This window comes from Symphalangus syndactylus, chromosome 2, assembly GCF_028878055.3.
Source record: "Symphalangus syndactylus isolate Jambi chromosome 2, NHGRI_mSymSyn1-v2.1_pri, whole genome shotgun sequence".
In the NCBI taxonomy this organism is placed as follows: domain Eukaryota; kingdom Metazoa; phylum Chordata; class Mammalia; order Primates; family Hylobatidae; genus Symphalangus; species Symphalangus syndactylus.
In genome coordinates this window covers 31671818-31686228 of record NC_072424.2, presented here as the reverse complement: position 1 = coordinate 31686228, position 14411 = coordinate 31671818, and the positions used below count along the sequence as shown (strand labels likewise).

Genomic DNA, 14411 nt, shown 5'->3' with positions numbered 1-14411 from the left:
ATTTAAGATTTACTTTCAAGGTCTAATGATCTTAGCTTATCATTCCCCAGCTGCATGTAACTTCAGACAAGTCACTAAACTCTCTGGGACTCAGTTTCCATATCTGTTAAAGAGTAGAATTTTAATATCCCCAAAATCTTTTAGATTCAGATTCAATGATACATGATTCTTCCTAAGAGAAGGTGGTGGATCCTATCAACCATTCCTCTTTGCTGTCCTCCAAAGTCACATACATGGGCCTGGTGTGGTGGCTCACGCTTGTAATCCCAGCACTTTGGGAGGCCGAGGCGGGTGGATCACCTGGGGTCAGGAGTTCAAGACCAGCCTGGCTAACATGGTGAAACCCCGTCTCTACCAAAAATACAAAAATTAGCCAGGTGTGGTGGTGCAAGCCTTTAGTGCCAGCTACTCAGGAGGTGGAGGCAGGAGGATCGCTTCAACCCAGGAGGTGGAGGTTGCAGTTGTGCCACTGTACTCCAGCCTGGGCAACAGAGCAAGACTCCATTTCAAAAAAGAAAAAGGCCAGGTGTGGTGGCTCACACCTGTAATTCCAGCACTTTGGGAGGCCGAGGCAGGTGGATCATGAGGTCAAGAGTTCAAGACCAGCTTGGCCAAGATGGTAAAACCCCATATCTACTAAAAATATGAAAATTAGCTGGGTGTGGTGGTAGACGCCTGTAATCCCAGCTGCTTGGGAGGTTGAGGCAGAGAATTTTTTGAACCTGGGAGGTGGAGGTTGCAGTGAGCTGAGATTGTGCCACTGCACTCCAGCCTAGGCAACAGAGTGAGACTTCATCTCAAAAAAAAAAAAAAGAAAAGTCACATACGTGATACACAAAGTACTCAACCAAATGACAAAAGGAATTAAGCATGCTCAGATATAAAGAGACAAGAAGTCAATAATCAAACCCTTATTTATATAAAGAGACAAGAAGTCAATAATTAAACCCTTATTTAGAAAGTGCCACATATAACAGGGTAATTAAAACTTAAATATCTGGAGAAAACACAGCGTTTAATGCTGCTATGTACCAAGAGACCCATAGGAATGACCAATGTATTCCGAGGAGCTAGGGTCCTGTTTATAGAATCAAAGTCTTGGAAGAGTCTCTCAGCAGGAATGATGTAAATTAAGTGGTGATAACACAGAAATGAGAAAAAAACTGGAGTGTGAAGGGGGTGCAGAAAACATAAAGAACAAATGCTGTCTACGTTTTTTCTTTGCTAGAATATAGTGTGCTGAGACCACAAGGATAAAACAACTAAAAGAATTGGCTTTTCCAAGTAAAAAACCAAAACAAAACACTTTTTTTTTCTTTTATTCCCCAGTGAATTCCACTAGGGGTTTTGTATTCTTTAAACCTTGAAGATGTGACATGATCCCTTGTGAAGGTCGAATAGCTCAGGTTGGTTGGGGGTGATGGGAAAGGTATGGCTGATAAAGACACACAGAGTATATATAAGTTTTCTTTTTAGGCAGAATACACATCAACTCAGAGAACTTGAGAGTGAAATTGAGATTTCAACTTTTTTTTTTTTTTTTTGAGACGGAGTCTCGCTCTGTGGCCCAAGCTGGAATGCAGTGGCGTGATCTCAGCTCACTGCAACCTCCGCCTCCCAGGTTCACACCATTCTCCTGCCTCAGTCTTCCGAGTAGCTGGGACAACAGGCACCCGCCACCACGCCTGGCTAATTTTTTTGTATTTTTGGTAGAGACGGGGTTTCACCATGTTAGCCAGGCTGGTCTCAATCTCCTGACCTCGTGATCCGCCCGCCTCGGCCTCCCAAAGTGCTGGGATTACAGGCGTGAGCCACCGCGCCCAGCCATGTTTTTTTTTTTTTTTCTTTGCTACATTTATATTAGTTTTTCCCATCACCTTCTGCATCCCAGCTGTTCCTTTCCAGTAAAGGTTAAATCATCTTTTCTTTTTTTTTTTTTTTTTTTTGAGACAGAGTCTCGCTGTCGCCCAGGCTGGAGTGCAGTGGCGCGATCTCGGCTCACTGTAGGCTCCGCCCCCCGGGGTTCACGCCATTCTCCTGCCTCAGCCTCCCGAGTAGCTGGGACTACAGGCGCCCGCCATCTCGCCCGGCTAATTTTTTTGTATTTTTAGTAGAGACGGGGTTTCACTGTGGTAGCCAGGATGGTCTCGATCTCCTGACCTCGTGATCCACCCGCCTCGGCCTCCCAAAGTGCTGGGATTACAGGCGATCATCTTTTCTTATAGCAGACTGTATGGGACTAAGAAACCTCTGCTGACACAAACAAGCCTTGGGATTTATCATGAACTGGGGTGGGAGGAACTGCTCTCCCTCTGAGACATGGTGACAGATAGCCAGCCTGCCTCTCCTCTGGCACTGGGACCACTCAGCCTTTTCTTCTGGGCCAACCTCATGTATCAGTGGCCAGATGCAGGTTTCCTTTGAAAGAGACTGAACAATCTAGGCTAATACCTAGGACCCCTCTTTGTATCTCTTAGTCAAGATTTCTTACACTGACATATGTTGAGATTACAGTTTTTACTGTAACAGACCTAGCCAAGGAAAGCTGCTGTAATTTACAGCAGGCTTGCAGGGAAACAGCCAATGGATGATCATTAATTCAAACTGTAAATAAGATCCTGCTTTATTCTGGACTCTGATCCCCGGTAGTGCCCCTAACAAGCTGCCTGCAAAGGCAAGGCATGAAGCCTGCTGTTTCCAACATGACGATTGAAGAACTGCTCTTGTCCACACAAATGGCTAAAAATAGCTATAAGAATGTGAAGGCAAAAAAGGTTTCGGGGAATGCAGAGAGTTACCCTGATGTTGTCAGTTTTATTCCAGTTGCTCTCACTAGTGTGAAAAGCAGAGAGAAGTATCTGGTACAAAAGATTCTGACTTGCTAGATAGCACCCCGGGGACCTGAGAGAATAAATACAACTTTTAAAGGAGTCTGCCCTTTTCACTGGAGGATAGCTTAAGTCCTAGAAGAATTGGAGCAAATGTGAGCACTGCCTTTGTTCTGCATAATTAACAGAGCCTGAAATTTCTTTCTTCTATTTGTTTTAACAAAAATTCTCATTGATTGGAGAAAATATATTCACACTTTAAAATGTTGTGCAAGTACTATCTCTTTGATTCAAATATGTCCTTTGGGTGGGTGGAGTACATATTTCATGGTGATAAATTCACCTTATAAGTAGAAAAACTGTGCACAAATATACTGCGATGTCAACTTTATTGATTTGTGTACCACTGTTAAGACCTTCATCGTCCTCCAATATTTCTTAAATCTATCAGCCATCTCAGAAAGTGACCATGAAGGCCTCATTTATCTATAGAGGAAAAGATCCCTTCCTTTAGGTTCACTCATAACATTGTGATTTAAACAGCTCAGGACCACCTCTGCTCTGAAGGGTAACAGTCCCAGAGAAAGCCATTCCCTCATAGTCACGCACAGGGACTTCTCTTTTTCTAGAACTAGGGTATGTCAAGTCTTAAGAACAGTAAAATGCCCATGGCTAAATGCCCTTTTAAACGTCCTTCAGATAACTATGGACTAATTATGCAGCCTGATTCATGGTATATTGACTTGAGTGGATTTGATGGTTAGGCTCTTTGCTGTATTATTAGCTCTCTGCTTCCCTTCCAGTCTTAGCAGCTGTATCTGGACTTGAGCATCTCACTACTTAAGTCCTGCTCCTGAAAACAATCCTGGAGTTTCTGGATCATCACCATACATTCTGCAGCTACAGAAAAGCCTATAGTCAGATTTGACATTTGGCACCTTTTTTTTTTTTTTTTTCATGTTTCCCTCTAACAGCACCAATGAAACAGAGACTATCATTGATTACTCTGAGGTCTCGTCCAGGCATAAATTTCTTCCGTTTTCCTGTATTACTTTACAAATGGAGAAAATGTAAATGATTCACCCGGAGTCACCTGTTAGGTGGAAGTAGATTCAAGGCAGGGACTTAGATTTCTGAATCTTAGTTCAGGGATCTTTCAATTACAAAACGTCATGCCACATTTAGTACTAGAATATAGGACCTCTGAGGATGAGTTGCTGGCTTATTTCTCTTTATATCCTACAGTGCATAGCACATTGCCTAGCACACAGTTTGTTGATTGTTAAATTAAATTTGCTAAAAATGTGAACTAGAAGAAAAATCAAGAGAGATTGTAAACATCAATACAAAGCCAACAAACAATTAAATTTCATTATAAAAATAAAAGATATAACTTCAGTTCCTTAATTTGGGACTGCATACAGCAGATCAAAATTGTTTAGACGTAATTGTTGATGAAGTAACCAGCCAGTAAAGGGAAGATAGGAATGTTTGGGTATAGTTCTAAATTTGTGAGGTTGACATTATTGGTTGTGTGGTACTGTAGCCATCAGCCACACACGGCTACATCAATTTAAATTAATTAAAATTAAATGAAATTTAAAATCCAATTACTCAGTAACACTAGCCATATTTCAAATACTCAAAAGCCATAAATTGTTAATGTCTAAAGTACAGGAAAACTTAGAAGAAAATTTCTATCATCAAGTTCTGCTGGACAGTGCAGGAAGAAAAAAGAATGAAGTGAAGAGAAAACATTAATTAAGCTTTTACTATTCTGTGCTAAGCACTTGAAATGTCTAATTTCATATAATCCTTACAACTTCCCGCATGAGGTAGGTAGGTACTATAACTGTCCGCCTTTTAAACTGAATCCTACTGTGCTTGGAGAGATTAAGTAAGTCACCATGCTTATATACTTTGTAATCAGTTTCGCTGGGTTTTCTCTCTTCTTCTTACTCCAGAGTCTATGCTCAGCTGAAAAGTTATGCTGTTTCTACTGAAGAACTTGAAATGCTTACAGCCAGAGTGAACATTACACTTCATATTAGTGGTTCTTAATCCTAGATACCTATCAGAAGCATCTTGGGAGCTTTATCAAGATATAGTTACCTGAGCCCTAATCCAGAGCAACAGTGGTGGGGCTAGAGCTTGCACATTTGGGGACCACTTTTGACATGCAGCCAGAATTGAGAGTGTACCTTCTGACATGCAGCCAGGATTGACAGTGATTGCTTAAGAGATATTTTCATCACCTTCCATATTCCAGATGGCAAAATGCAGACCCTACCCAAGGTCACTAACAGTAGCAAATGAAAAATCTGAGATGAGAACATAGACATCAGTGCTACCTTCATAACACATTATGGTTTAGGGTATGTTAATGAATGACACATTTCTATTTCCTGATTAATACTATTAGTTCATGTAACCTATGTACTACTTGGCAATTGTATGTCAGAATTCAGAATTTGATAATGCAAGTTTATAAAAACAAAGGTATAGATGTAATACCACTCCCCTTCAGGGACAAATAAATGTCTTCCTCATTTAAAAGGAATATTTTCTTCCTAAAAAATGACATATCTGAGGAGTAGATAAGCTCTCTTAATTGGAAATGTATGACATAGTAGAAAAAGTATGACTGCTAACCAAGACACCTTAATGCTAGCCCTAATTATGGCCATAACTCTGCAATGGGCACAAACTATTTCTTTCCTCTGAATCTCAGTTTTCTTATCTGTAAAATAACGGTGTTGTACATAATGATCTCCAAGGCTTCTTGCAGCTAAGATCCATGCTCAGAAGAGACTAATCTTATCACTCTTTCCAAGCTACTCTATTCTGCTAAATGCATTGCATTCATCCTGACATTTGTGTGCAGACTGAACAAACTTTAAAAATGAAACTTCCTATCTGCTGTAGGACAATGCATTCACTTAAATTCTAGTTGATCTATTTGTTCCATGTCAAGGAAAAAATGGGACATCAGATGAAAATCCATCTTTTCTGCTGTCTTGTCAAGACTCATTCTGATTCTTGTGATTGACTGGTCAGAACTCTTAGTAGAGAGTCAGCAGCATCCACCCAACAAGACTCATTCTTTGTAGCTGCCTTTCAGAAATGGTAATGATCTACCTATCCCTCGCCCTCTTACATTCACAGCTGCTGATCTGAAAATTATGATGTGTCAGACATTTTACAACCTTAACATCCATCAACCCATCTTTACATTTCTAATCCCAGCTTAACTGTAATGGATTTTTAGGTAGCTAGAGAGGTTAGCCAACCAAGACAGAAGTCACATCATGAATGAGTAGCATGCTGAATATACATTTCTTACCTTACGCTTGTTGGTAGGACACACATAGAGATAGCTCAAAATGGTTTTCAAACCAACTTTATCATTCAGCTTCTCATAGGTTGTTCCATAATCGGTTGACCTATAATTCAAAAACAGCATTAATGAGGACAGAAGTATATGTCATTTGGCTGCTTGTCAGTATAATGCATGCTTTACATAGTAGAATGGCTCTCAGGAGGTTTCTCAATGATTCATGTAGTATATAATGATGCTTAATTATGTACACAGTAGCATCATGTGAGTGGTTAAAATTTGCATTTAAATTGAATTGGTAAAAATTAAAACTCCATCTCTCTACTGCTCCTTAACGTACACACATTGCATAAAGAATGTGGTTAATTTAAAAAGATTAAGAGATGAGGGTGTCCCTTGATTTGACCAAAGAAGTAAAGAGTTTTTAGTCAGATATGACATTTCCAAACTTTTACTTTATGTTTGGCACAGCAGAAAAGCAGGTTCTCCTGATTTATCTACAAATTGTGTTTTCTTCCATGAGTCAGGGAATATATGGTGGGTCAGTCCCTTCAAAGGTCACTCAGTCTTTTCTGAGAGCAAGAAAATGTCTCAATAATAAGTGAGATTTCATGAATTTCATACTCCATAGCCTTTTCCAGTGTTAAGCAATCCTGAGTCAGGAGGACATGACTTCTCGACACTGACTTTGTTTTTCCTATAGAGTCTCTCAACTTTAGCCATTGGTCATAAGTTATTCACTCAGATTAAATAAATTGCTTTTAATTACCTTCTCTAAGAAGGTCTACTCTATTTCAGAATTTTAATCTTATCATATCATCATGACAACTATGTACAGTAGGGATTATTATCTGTCTTTGATGAAAATGGCTGAACTTCAGTGACTTGTTTAAAGAAACTTAAAAAACTTCCTGATAAATGGACAGCTAGAAATGGAATTCAGATATTTTAGCCTAAGCCCCATGTTGCTTTCATTATACCTCAGCTTTTTTTTTTTTCTTTTTTCCTTTTTTTTTTTTTTTTTTTTTTGAGATGGAGTCTCGCTCTGTCGCCCAGGCTGGAGTGCAGTGGCGCAATCTCGGCTCACTGCAAGCTCCGCCTCCCGGGTTCACGCCATTCTCCTGCCTCAGCCTCCTGAGTAGCTGGGACTACAGGCGCCCGCCACCACACCCGGCTAATTTTTTTTTTTGTATTTTTAGTAGAGACGGGGTTTCACTGTGGTCTCGATCTCCTGACCTCGTGATCCACCTGCATTGGCCTCCCAAAGTGCTGGGATTACAAGCGTGAGCCACTGCGCCCGGCCTTTTTTTCTTTAAAAAAAAAAAAAAAATTTAAGAATATAGAGCTGGGCACAGTGGCTCACACCTGTAATACCAGCACTTTGGGAAACCAAGATGGGTGAATCACTTGAGGTCAGGAATTCGAGACCAGCCTGGCCAACATTGTGAAACTCCTTCTCTATCAAAAATACAAAAATTAGCCTGGCCTGATGGCACACGCCTGTAGTCTGAGCTACTTGGGAGGCTGAGGCACAAGAATCACTTGAAACCAGGAGGTTGTGGTGAGCTGAGATCACACCACTGCACTCCAGCCTGGACCACAGAGCAAGACTCTATTTCAAAACAAAAAAAGTCCAGGCACAGTGGCTCACACCTGTAATCTCAGCACTTTGGGAGGCTGAGGCAGGCAGGTCATGAGGTCAGGCGTTTGAGACCAGCCTGACCAACATAGTGAAACCCTGTCTCTACTAAAAATACAAACATTAGCCAAGCGTGGTGGCAGGCGTCTATAATCCCAGCTACTCGGGAGGCCAAGGCAGGAGAACTGATTAAAGCCAGGAGGTGGAGGTTGCAGTGAGCCAAGATCGTGCCACTGCACTCCAGCCTAGGCAGAGTCTTGTCCAGAGCAAGACTCCATCTCAGAAAAAATAAATAAAAAGGAGATAGACATAAAATGATATAAAATTTCCTCTCAGCTTTCTTTTCTTAGGAGATTGTTGATAAAATTCATTCATTCATTCATATTTGTAGCACTCCTAAGACATACCAGACAGTGTTGCTAAGTGCAAGGACATAGCACACAGCCTCTACTCTCAAGTATGTCACAATTTTATTTGAAAGAAAGAAATATAAACAAATATTTATAATATGTTAAGTGCAAAGATAGAGATATGAGTTAACAATGTTTAGAAATTAAAGTTGATTTAATTAGAAAAACACAAAAATTGTAATCATCTTAATTAATTTCTGAAACTGGTAAAAGTTACAAATTCCTATAGGCCATATCGACTAAGCAGAATTGTGTGTTAACAACCTCACTACCATCCATTCAGTATACACGGTGGACCAAACACTGGAGCAAGAAAGCTGCATAAAAGTGATCCTGGAGCTAGGAATTAAGGATTTATTCTGGCTGGAGATTCAAGATATTTCTTCCTAAAATTTATACATAGATGGCAAACAGAAAACGGTCAACACTTTAGAGGATTTAGATGCCATTCCTAATCGCTGAGGAACAAAGTACTGCACAAAACTTCTTGAAAGAACTATGAACCCTGAAAATGGGTAAGTTTAGAAAACAAAATTAGAAAGAGCATCATAGACTAGATGTTACCTTTGTAACAAAAATATATACCTGGCTTATTTCAGGAGCAGTCTCTGCACTACTATAATCAAACACACATTAGCTTGATAGTCAAGAATATTTGAGGAGCATTCCAGAACTATTTCACGGATATCTTATTAATGAATCACAACAAAACTTCTTAACATCTTCCTTCCAAATCTTTTTTCTACAAAATTCATAGCTTATTTGAGGGAATTCCCTGGTATTCTCTAAGAAATATCTAAGATTTCTTTCCTAGCCCAGTACACTCTTTTTTTTTTTTTTTTTTTGAGACGGAGTCTCACTGTGTCACCCAGGCTGGAGTGCAGCTCGGTGATCTCGGCTCACGGCAACCTTCGCCTTCTGGGTTCAAGCGATTCTCCTGCCTCAGCCTCCCGAGTAGCTGGGATTATAGGCACACATAACCACATCCAGCTAATTTTTGTATTTTTTGTAGAAATGGGGTTTCACCATGTTGGTCAGGCTGGCCTTGAACTCCTGACCTTAGGTGATCCACCCACCTCATCCTCTCAAAGTGTTGGGATTATAGGCGTGCGCCAACGCACCCAGCCCCTAGTCCACTCTTGGTGTTTTGTCTTTCTTTCCATTCTTATCTTAACCTCCTGAGTCAACATTCTCTTTCTTGTGTGTCTCCCGCATCTCGGTAGCCTTATTCTACTGAGAAGTGACAGCGTGCTGGCAGTCCTCACAGCCCTCGCTCGCTCTCGGCGCCTCCTCTGCCTGGGCTCCCACTTCGGTGGCACTTGAGGAGCCCTTCAGCCCACTGCTGCACTGTGGGAGCCCCTTTCTGGGCTGGCCAAGGCGGGAGCCGGCTCCCTCAGCTTTCAGGGAGGTGTGGAGGGAGAGGCCGCGAGCGGGAACCGGGGCTGCATGCGGCACTTGCGGGCCAGCTGGAGTTCCGGGTGGGCATGAGCTTGGCGGGCCCCGCACTCGGAGCAGCCGGCCAGCCCTGCCGGCCCTGGGCAATGAGGGACTTAGCACCCAGGCCAGCAGCTGCGGAGGGTGTACTGCGTCCCCCAGCAGTGCCAGCGCACTGGCACTATGCTCGATTTCTTGCCAGGCCTTAGCTGCCTTCCCGTGGGGCAGGCCTCGGAACTGCAGCCCGCCATGCCTGAGCCTTCCCCCACCTCCGTGGGCTCCTGTGCAGCCCGAGCCTCCCCGACGAGCGCCACCCCCTGCTCCATGGCGCCCAGTCCCATCGACCACCCAAGGGCTGAGAAGTGCGAGCCCACGGCGCGGGACTGGCAGGCAGCCCCGGTGCAGGATCCACTGGGTGAAGCCAGCTGGGCTCCTGAGTCTGGTGGAGATGTGGAGAACCTTTATGTCTAGCTCAGGGATTGTAAATACACCAATCGGCACTCTGTATCTAGCTCAGGGTTTGTGAACACACCAATTAGCACCCTGTGTCTAGCTCGAGGTTTGTGAATGCACCAACTGACACTCTGTATCTAGCTGCTCTGGTGGGGCCTTGGAGAACCTTTGGGTCAATACTTTGTATTTGATGTGATGGGGACGTGGATAACCTTTATGTCTAGCTCAGGGATTGTAAACGCACCAATCAGCGCCCTGTCAAAACAGACCACTCGGATCTACCAATCAGCAGGAGGTGGGTGGGGCCAGATAAGAGAATAAAAGCAGGCTGCCTGGGCCAGCAGTGGCAACCCGCTCGGGTCCCCTTCCACACTGTGGAAGCTTTGTTCTTTTGCTCTTTGCAATAAATCTTGCTACTGCTCGCTCTTTGGGTCCACACTGCTTTTATGAGCTGTAACACTCCCCACGAAGGTCTGCAGCTTCACTCCTGAAGCCAGCGAGACCACAAGCCCACCAGAAAGAAGAACTCTGAACACATCTGAACACCAGAAGGAACAAACTCTGGACATGCCGCCTTTAAGAACTGTAACACTCACTGCGAGGGTCCGCGGCTTCATTCTTGAAGTCAGTGAGACCAAGAACCCACCAATTCCGGACAAACTACCTCCTTTTATTGTACACTTTTTTTCCTATTCATTATTCTGAACAATACTCACAAGTTCCAGAACACAAAAAAACAGATGCAAAATCTACCTGGGGGCAGGGGATGGTGGGAGAAGAATGAAACGTGTAAATATCGCTACATTAATAAATTTAGCCTGATGATAGGTGGAAATCAGTAAGACTACGTGAGAGACGAGAGAATGGTTCAATTTTCCTAGTGGAATAATGAAAAAAGATACTAAAGGCCGGGCACGGTGGCTCACGCTTGCAATCCCAGCACTTTGGGAGGCCAAGGCGGGCGGATCATGAGGTCAGGAGATCGAGACCATGGTGAAACCCCGTCTCTACTAAAAATACAAAAAATTAGCCGGGCGTGGTGGCGGGCGCCTGTAGTCCCAGCTGCTCGGAGAGGCTGAGGCAGGAGAATGGCGTGAACCTGGGAGGCGGAGCTTGCAGTGAGCCGAGACTGCGCCACTGCACTCCAGCCTGGGTGACAGAGCAAGAGTCCGTCTCAAAAAAAAAAAAAAAAAGAAAAAAGAGACTAAAAAAGTAGGAACTAGTCTATAGAGAGTGTGATGAGTTTCTTACAATTTCTATTAACTTGATCCCTGAGCTACTCGATGACTATTTTTACATTTAAAAAAACAAGCCATAGAAAGGCAAATGAGGATTATATTATAAGGATGCTACATACAATCATCCTTATTTGCATGTGTGTGTGTTTGTGTGGGTGGGTGAGTGGGTGTGTATTAAACTCTAATCCCAATAGGACAAGATGACAATAGAGTGACTTAGTCGGATTTATATTAGCAACATTTTTTTCAGAAAGCTTACACTATGTTATTGGACATTTTTATCTTATTGTAACATAATTCATCCACCAATCCAGATCCCTCAAGGTATCTATCATTATTTTTTGATGCCATCTCTTGTTTCTTGATTTTACAAAGCTCAAAAGTTAACCCAAATTTTGATAATTCTCCACTCGAGCAGAATTGCATATTTAAATACCATGGCTTTGTAATAAGCAATTGATAGGGAGAAAATGATGCATTTTCACACATCCAAGTGGTATAGATTAGCGGTTGTCCAAGGGTGTACCAAAGAACTAGAATTAGATAGAGTGTTGACAAGTTTCATCAGTAGAACCAACAATCAGCTGGCATACATTGGTATGGTGGTACAGAAGTAAAAATAGTAAATACTTTCAAACCAGTTGACAAATAGTTACTGCACCAAGTTCTCTGTGTAGCTGTTCCTGCGAGCCTTATCACCTATGGTCTCTCACTCAGGGGCCTCTCAAGTTTCCTCACAGTCTAGAAATCAAAAGATTGAGGCCTGGCAGAGCAGACATCCTCAAAAAACTTGCTCCAGCACCAAGACCAACACACCTGTGCTGATCTGTCCATGCCTTTGCCAATCAGGCTGCTCGCCAGTGAGGAACACAGTGACCATGGGTTGGCACTGCATCATGAAAGGCAATTTCTTTCTTTTGTTATTATTATTATTTTTTTGAGACGGAGTCTCGCACTGTCGCCCAGGCTGGAGTGCAGTGGCGCAATCTCGGCTCACTGCAAGCTCCGCCTCCCGGGTTCACTCCTTTCTCCTGCCTCAGCCTCCCGAGTAGCTGGGACTACAGGCGTCCGCCACCACGCCCGGCTAATGTTTTGTATTTTTAGTAGAGACGGGGTTTCACCGTGTTAGCCAGGATAGTCTTGATCTCCTGACCTTGTCATTCACCCGGCTCGGCCTCCCAAAGTGCTAGGATTACAGGCATGAGCCACCGCGCCCGGCCATGGAAGGCAATTTCTAGTGCCCATCTGTAAGCCCTGATTCACAGCTAAGAGATGCTTCCAGTTCTAGTCGCACATTTATGGGAGCTGTAGTCTCCTATGGACATGAGCTCGAAAAGAGCAGAGGATGCTTTTTGCCCAACAAAGAGGTTGGGCAGCAGACTGGCTGGTGAGCCGATGTGCTGGTTAAATATTTTAACTATCATCCTTAGGTATGGGAGAGGACATTTTCCAAGAACAAAAAATATTGAGAAATATATGATTAGTCAACATTTAATGTTCCTTTACTTCATAACTTTTCACAAACTATATTATTCTAATATACATTGTACCTCTTAAAAGCATATTTCATGCGACATTTTCCAAACATATTTGATGATAGGATCCATTCTTGAGGGATATCTAATGAGATTAGTGTTCTGAGCAACACACTTGGGGAAGCATAAGATCAAAGACAAAGAAAGAAAAAGAAAGGTATGGATCTTAATTTCATAAGAAAGAGGAACTATAAAAGTATCTTAAATGAAAATTGCAAACAGAAATGCCAGCCTATACTAACCATAAAGTGACTACTGTTGTAATAGAAAAACAAAAAACAAAAAAAGGAAAGGATCTTAAAATGTGTATCTTAAATAGTCATAATTAAGATGCGACATATGCAGCCTTGAATTCTTTACTTGTACCATTTAAAAAAAATCATTTCAAAGCAAGCATTTTTATTTTCAGGCTTTGTTTACAGGTTGACGTATCTATAAATGAAAAAAAGAGCTTCTGTCAACACCTATACTGTGCCAGAAGAAGCTAAAAGCTTAACAAAATAAGCATTCCATGAAAATAAATATGCAAGTGATTAAATTAAGGCTTACTTTCTTCTGCTTTTGATCTTTAATCCTTACACTACTGTTTTCACAAATATATCTTAGTGGCTTTTAGAACATTTGAAAGTATGTCTCTATTTAAGTATTTACTATATACATAGAGCTGAAATAAGTTGCTCTGCAGAGTTCAGAAACCACCATCTGAGGCATCCCACGCGCCTTCCAAGAGGTTATAATCTTTTTGAGGTGGCAAAATCTCCTATCACGCTTGAAAAAAGGATCAGTATAGGACACAGCTAGTTTCCATAGGAGTTGCAGAAATGCAGTGTGTGACTGGAATTCCTTCACTATAATCTTGTGCCATCAAATGGGATCCTAAATAAACATAGAATCATTATAATCTAAATTAACCCATAAGCACAATAACTGGCACAGAAGCAAAATATAAATGACAGCTTTTGTTACTCATTTTCTAACTTTTTTTCTTGATTGTTTTTGGTGTTCTTTGCTCAATACTTACTAAAACCTATAACATGAACCCTCTCAAGGAAAACCCCAACCACTGAAAATAATTTTGAGTTAGGTTGCTTAGAAGAAAAGATATTCATAAAGCAATTACAACATTTTAAAAATGTAGCATAATTTAGTCTATCATATCTCGAAGGATATGTGCAGTAGTTTTACGTGGTACTTGGATCACAGAGTCAATGGTAAGAACTGGAATATAAGAAATAAAGATTCCACACTCTGCTTCTATAATAATTATGTCAGAATTCCATTTCTGAATAGACCATTATGCTTAAAAATCCTAACAGAAGCTGGGCGTGATGGCTTATGTCTGTAATCCCAGAACTTTGGGAGGCCGAGGTGGGAGGATCAACTGAGGTCGGGAGTTTGAGAACTTCCTGACCAACATGAAGAAGCCCCATCTCTACTAAAAATACAAAATCAGCCGGACATGGTGGCTCATGCCTGTAATCCCAGGTACTCAGGAGGCTGAGGCAGGAGAAACGCTTGAACCCGGAAGGCGGAGGTT

At 42.0% G+C, this 14411-nt stretch overlaps 1 protein-coding gene across 9 annotated transcripts in view; it reads right to left on the bottom strand.

The window, feature by feature from the left end:
• The window catches only part of SORCS1 (sortilin related VPS10 domain containing receptor 1), a 608941-nt gene that overhangs the window by 252425 nt on the left and 342105 nt on the right, over positions 1 to 14411 (bottom strand). For all 9 annotated transcript variants that reach the window (XR_010115734.1, XM_055249851.2, XM_055249858.2 and 6 more), the window contains exon 3: positions 6172 to 6271. Coding sequence is in view for 7 of the 9 variants with exons in the window: in XM_055249851.2 (XP_055105826.2) it covers positions 6172 to 6271 (100 nt within the window). In the remaining 2 variants the exon portion in view is untranslated. The remainder of the gene's footprint in view (positions 1 to 6171; positions 6272 to 14411) is intronic.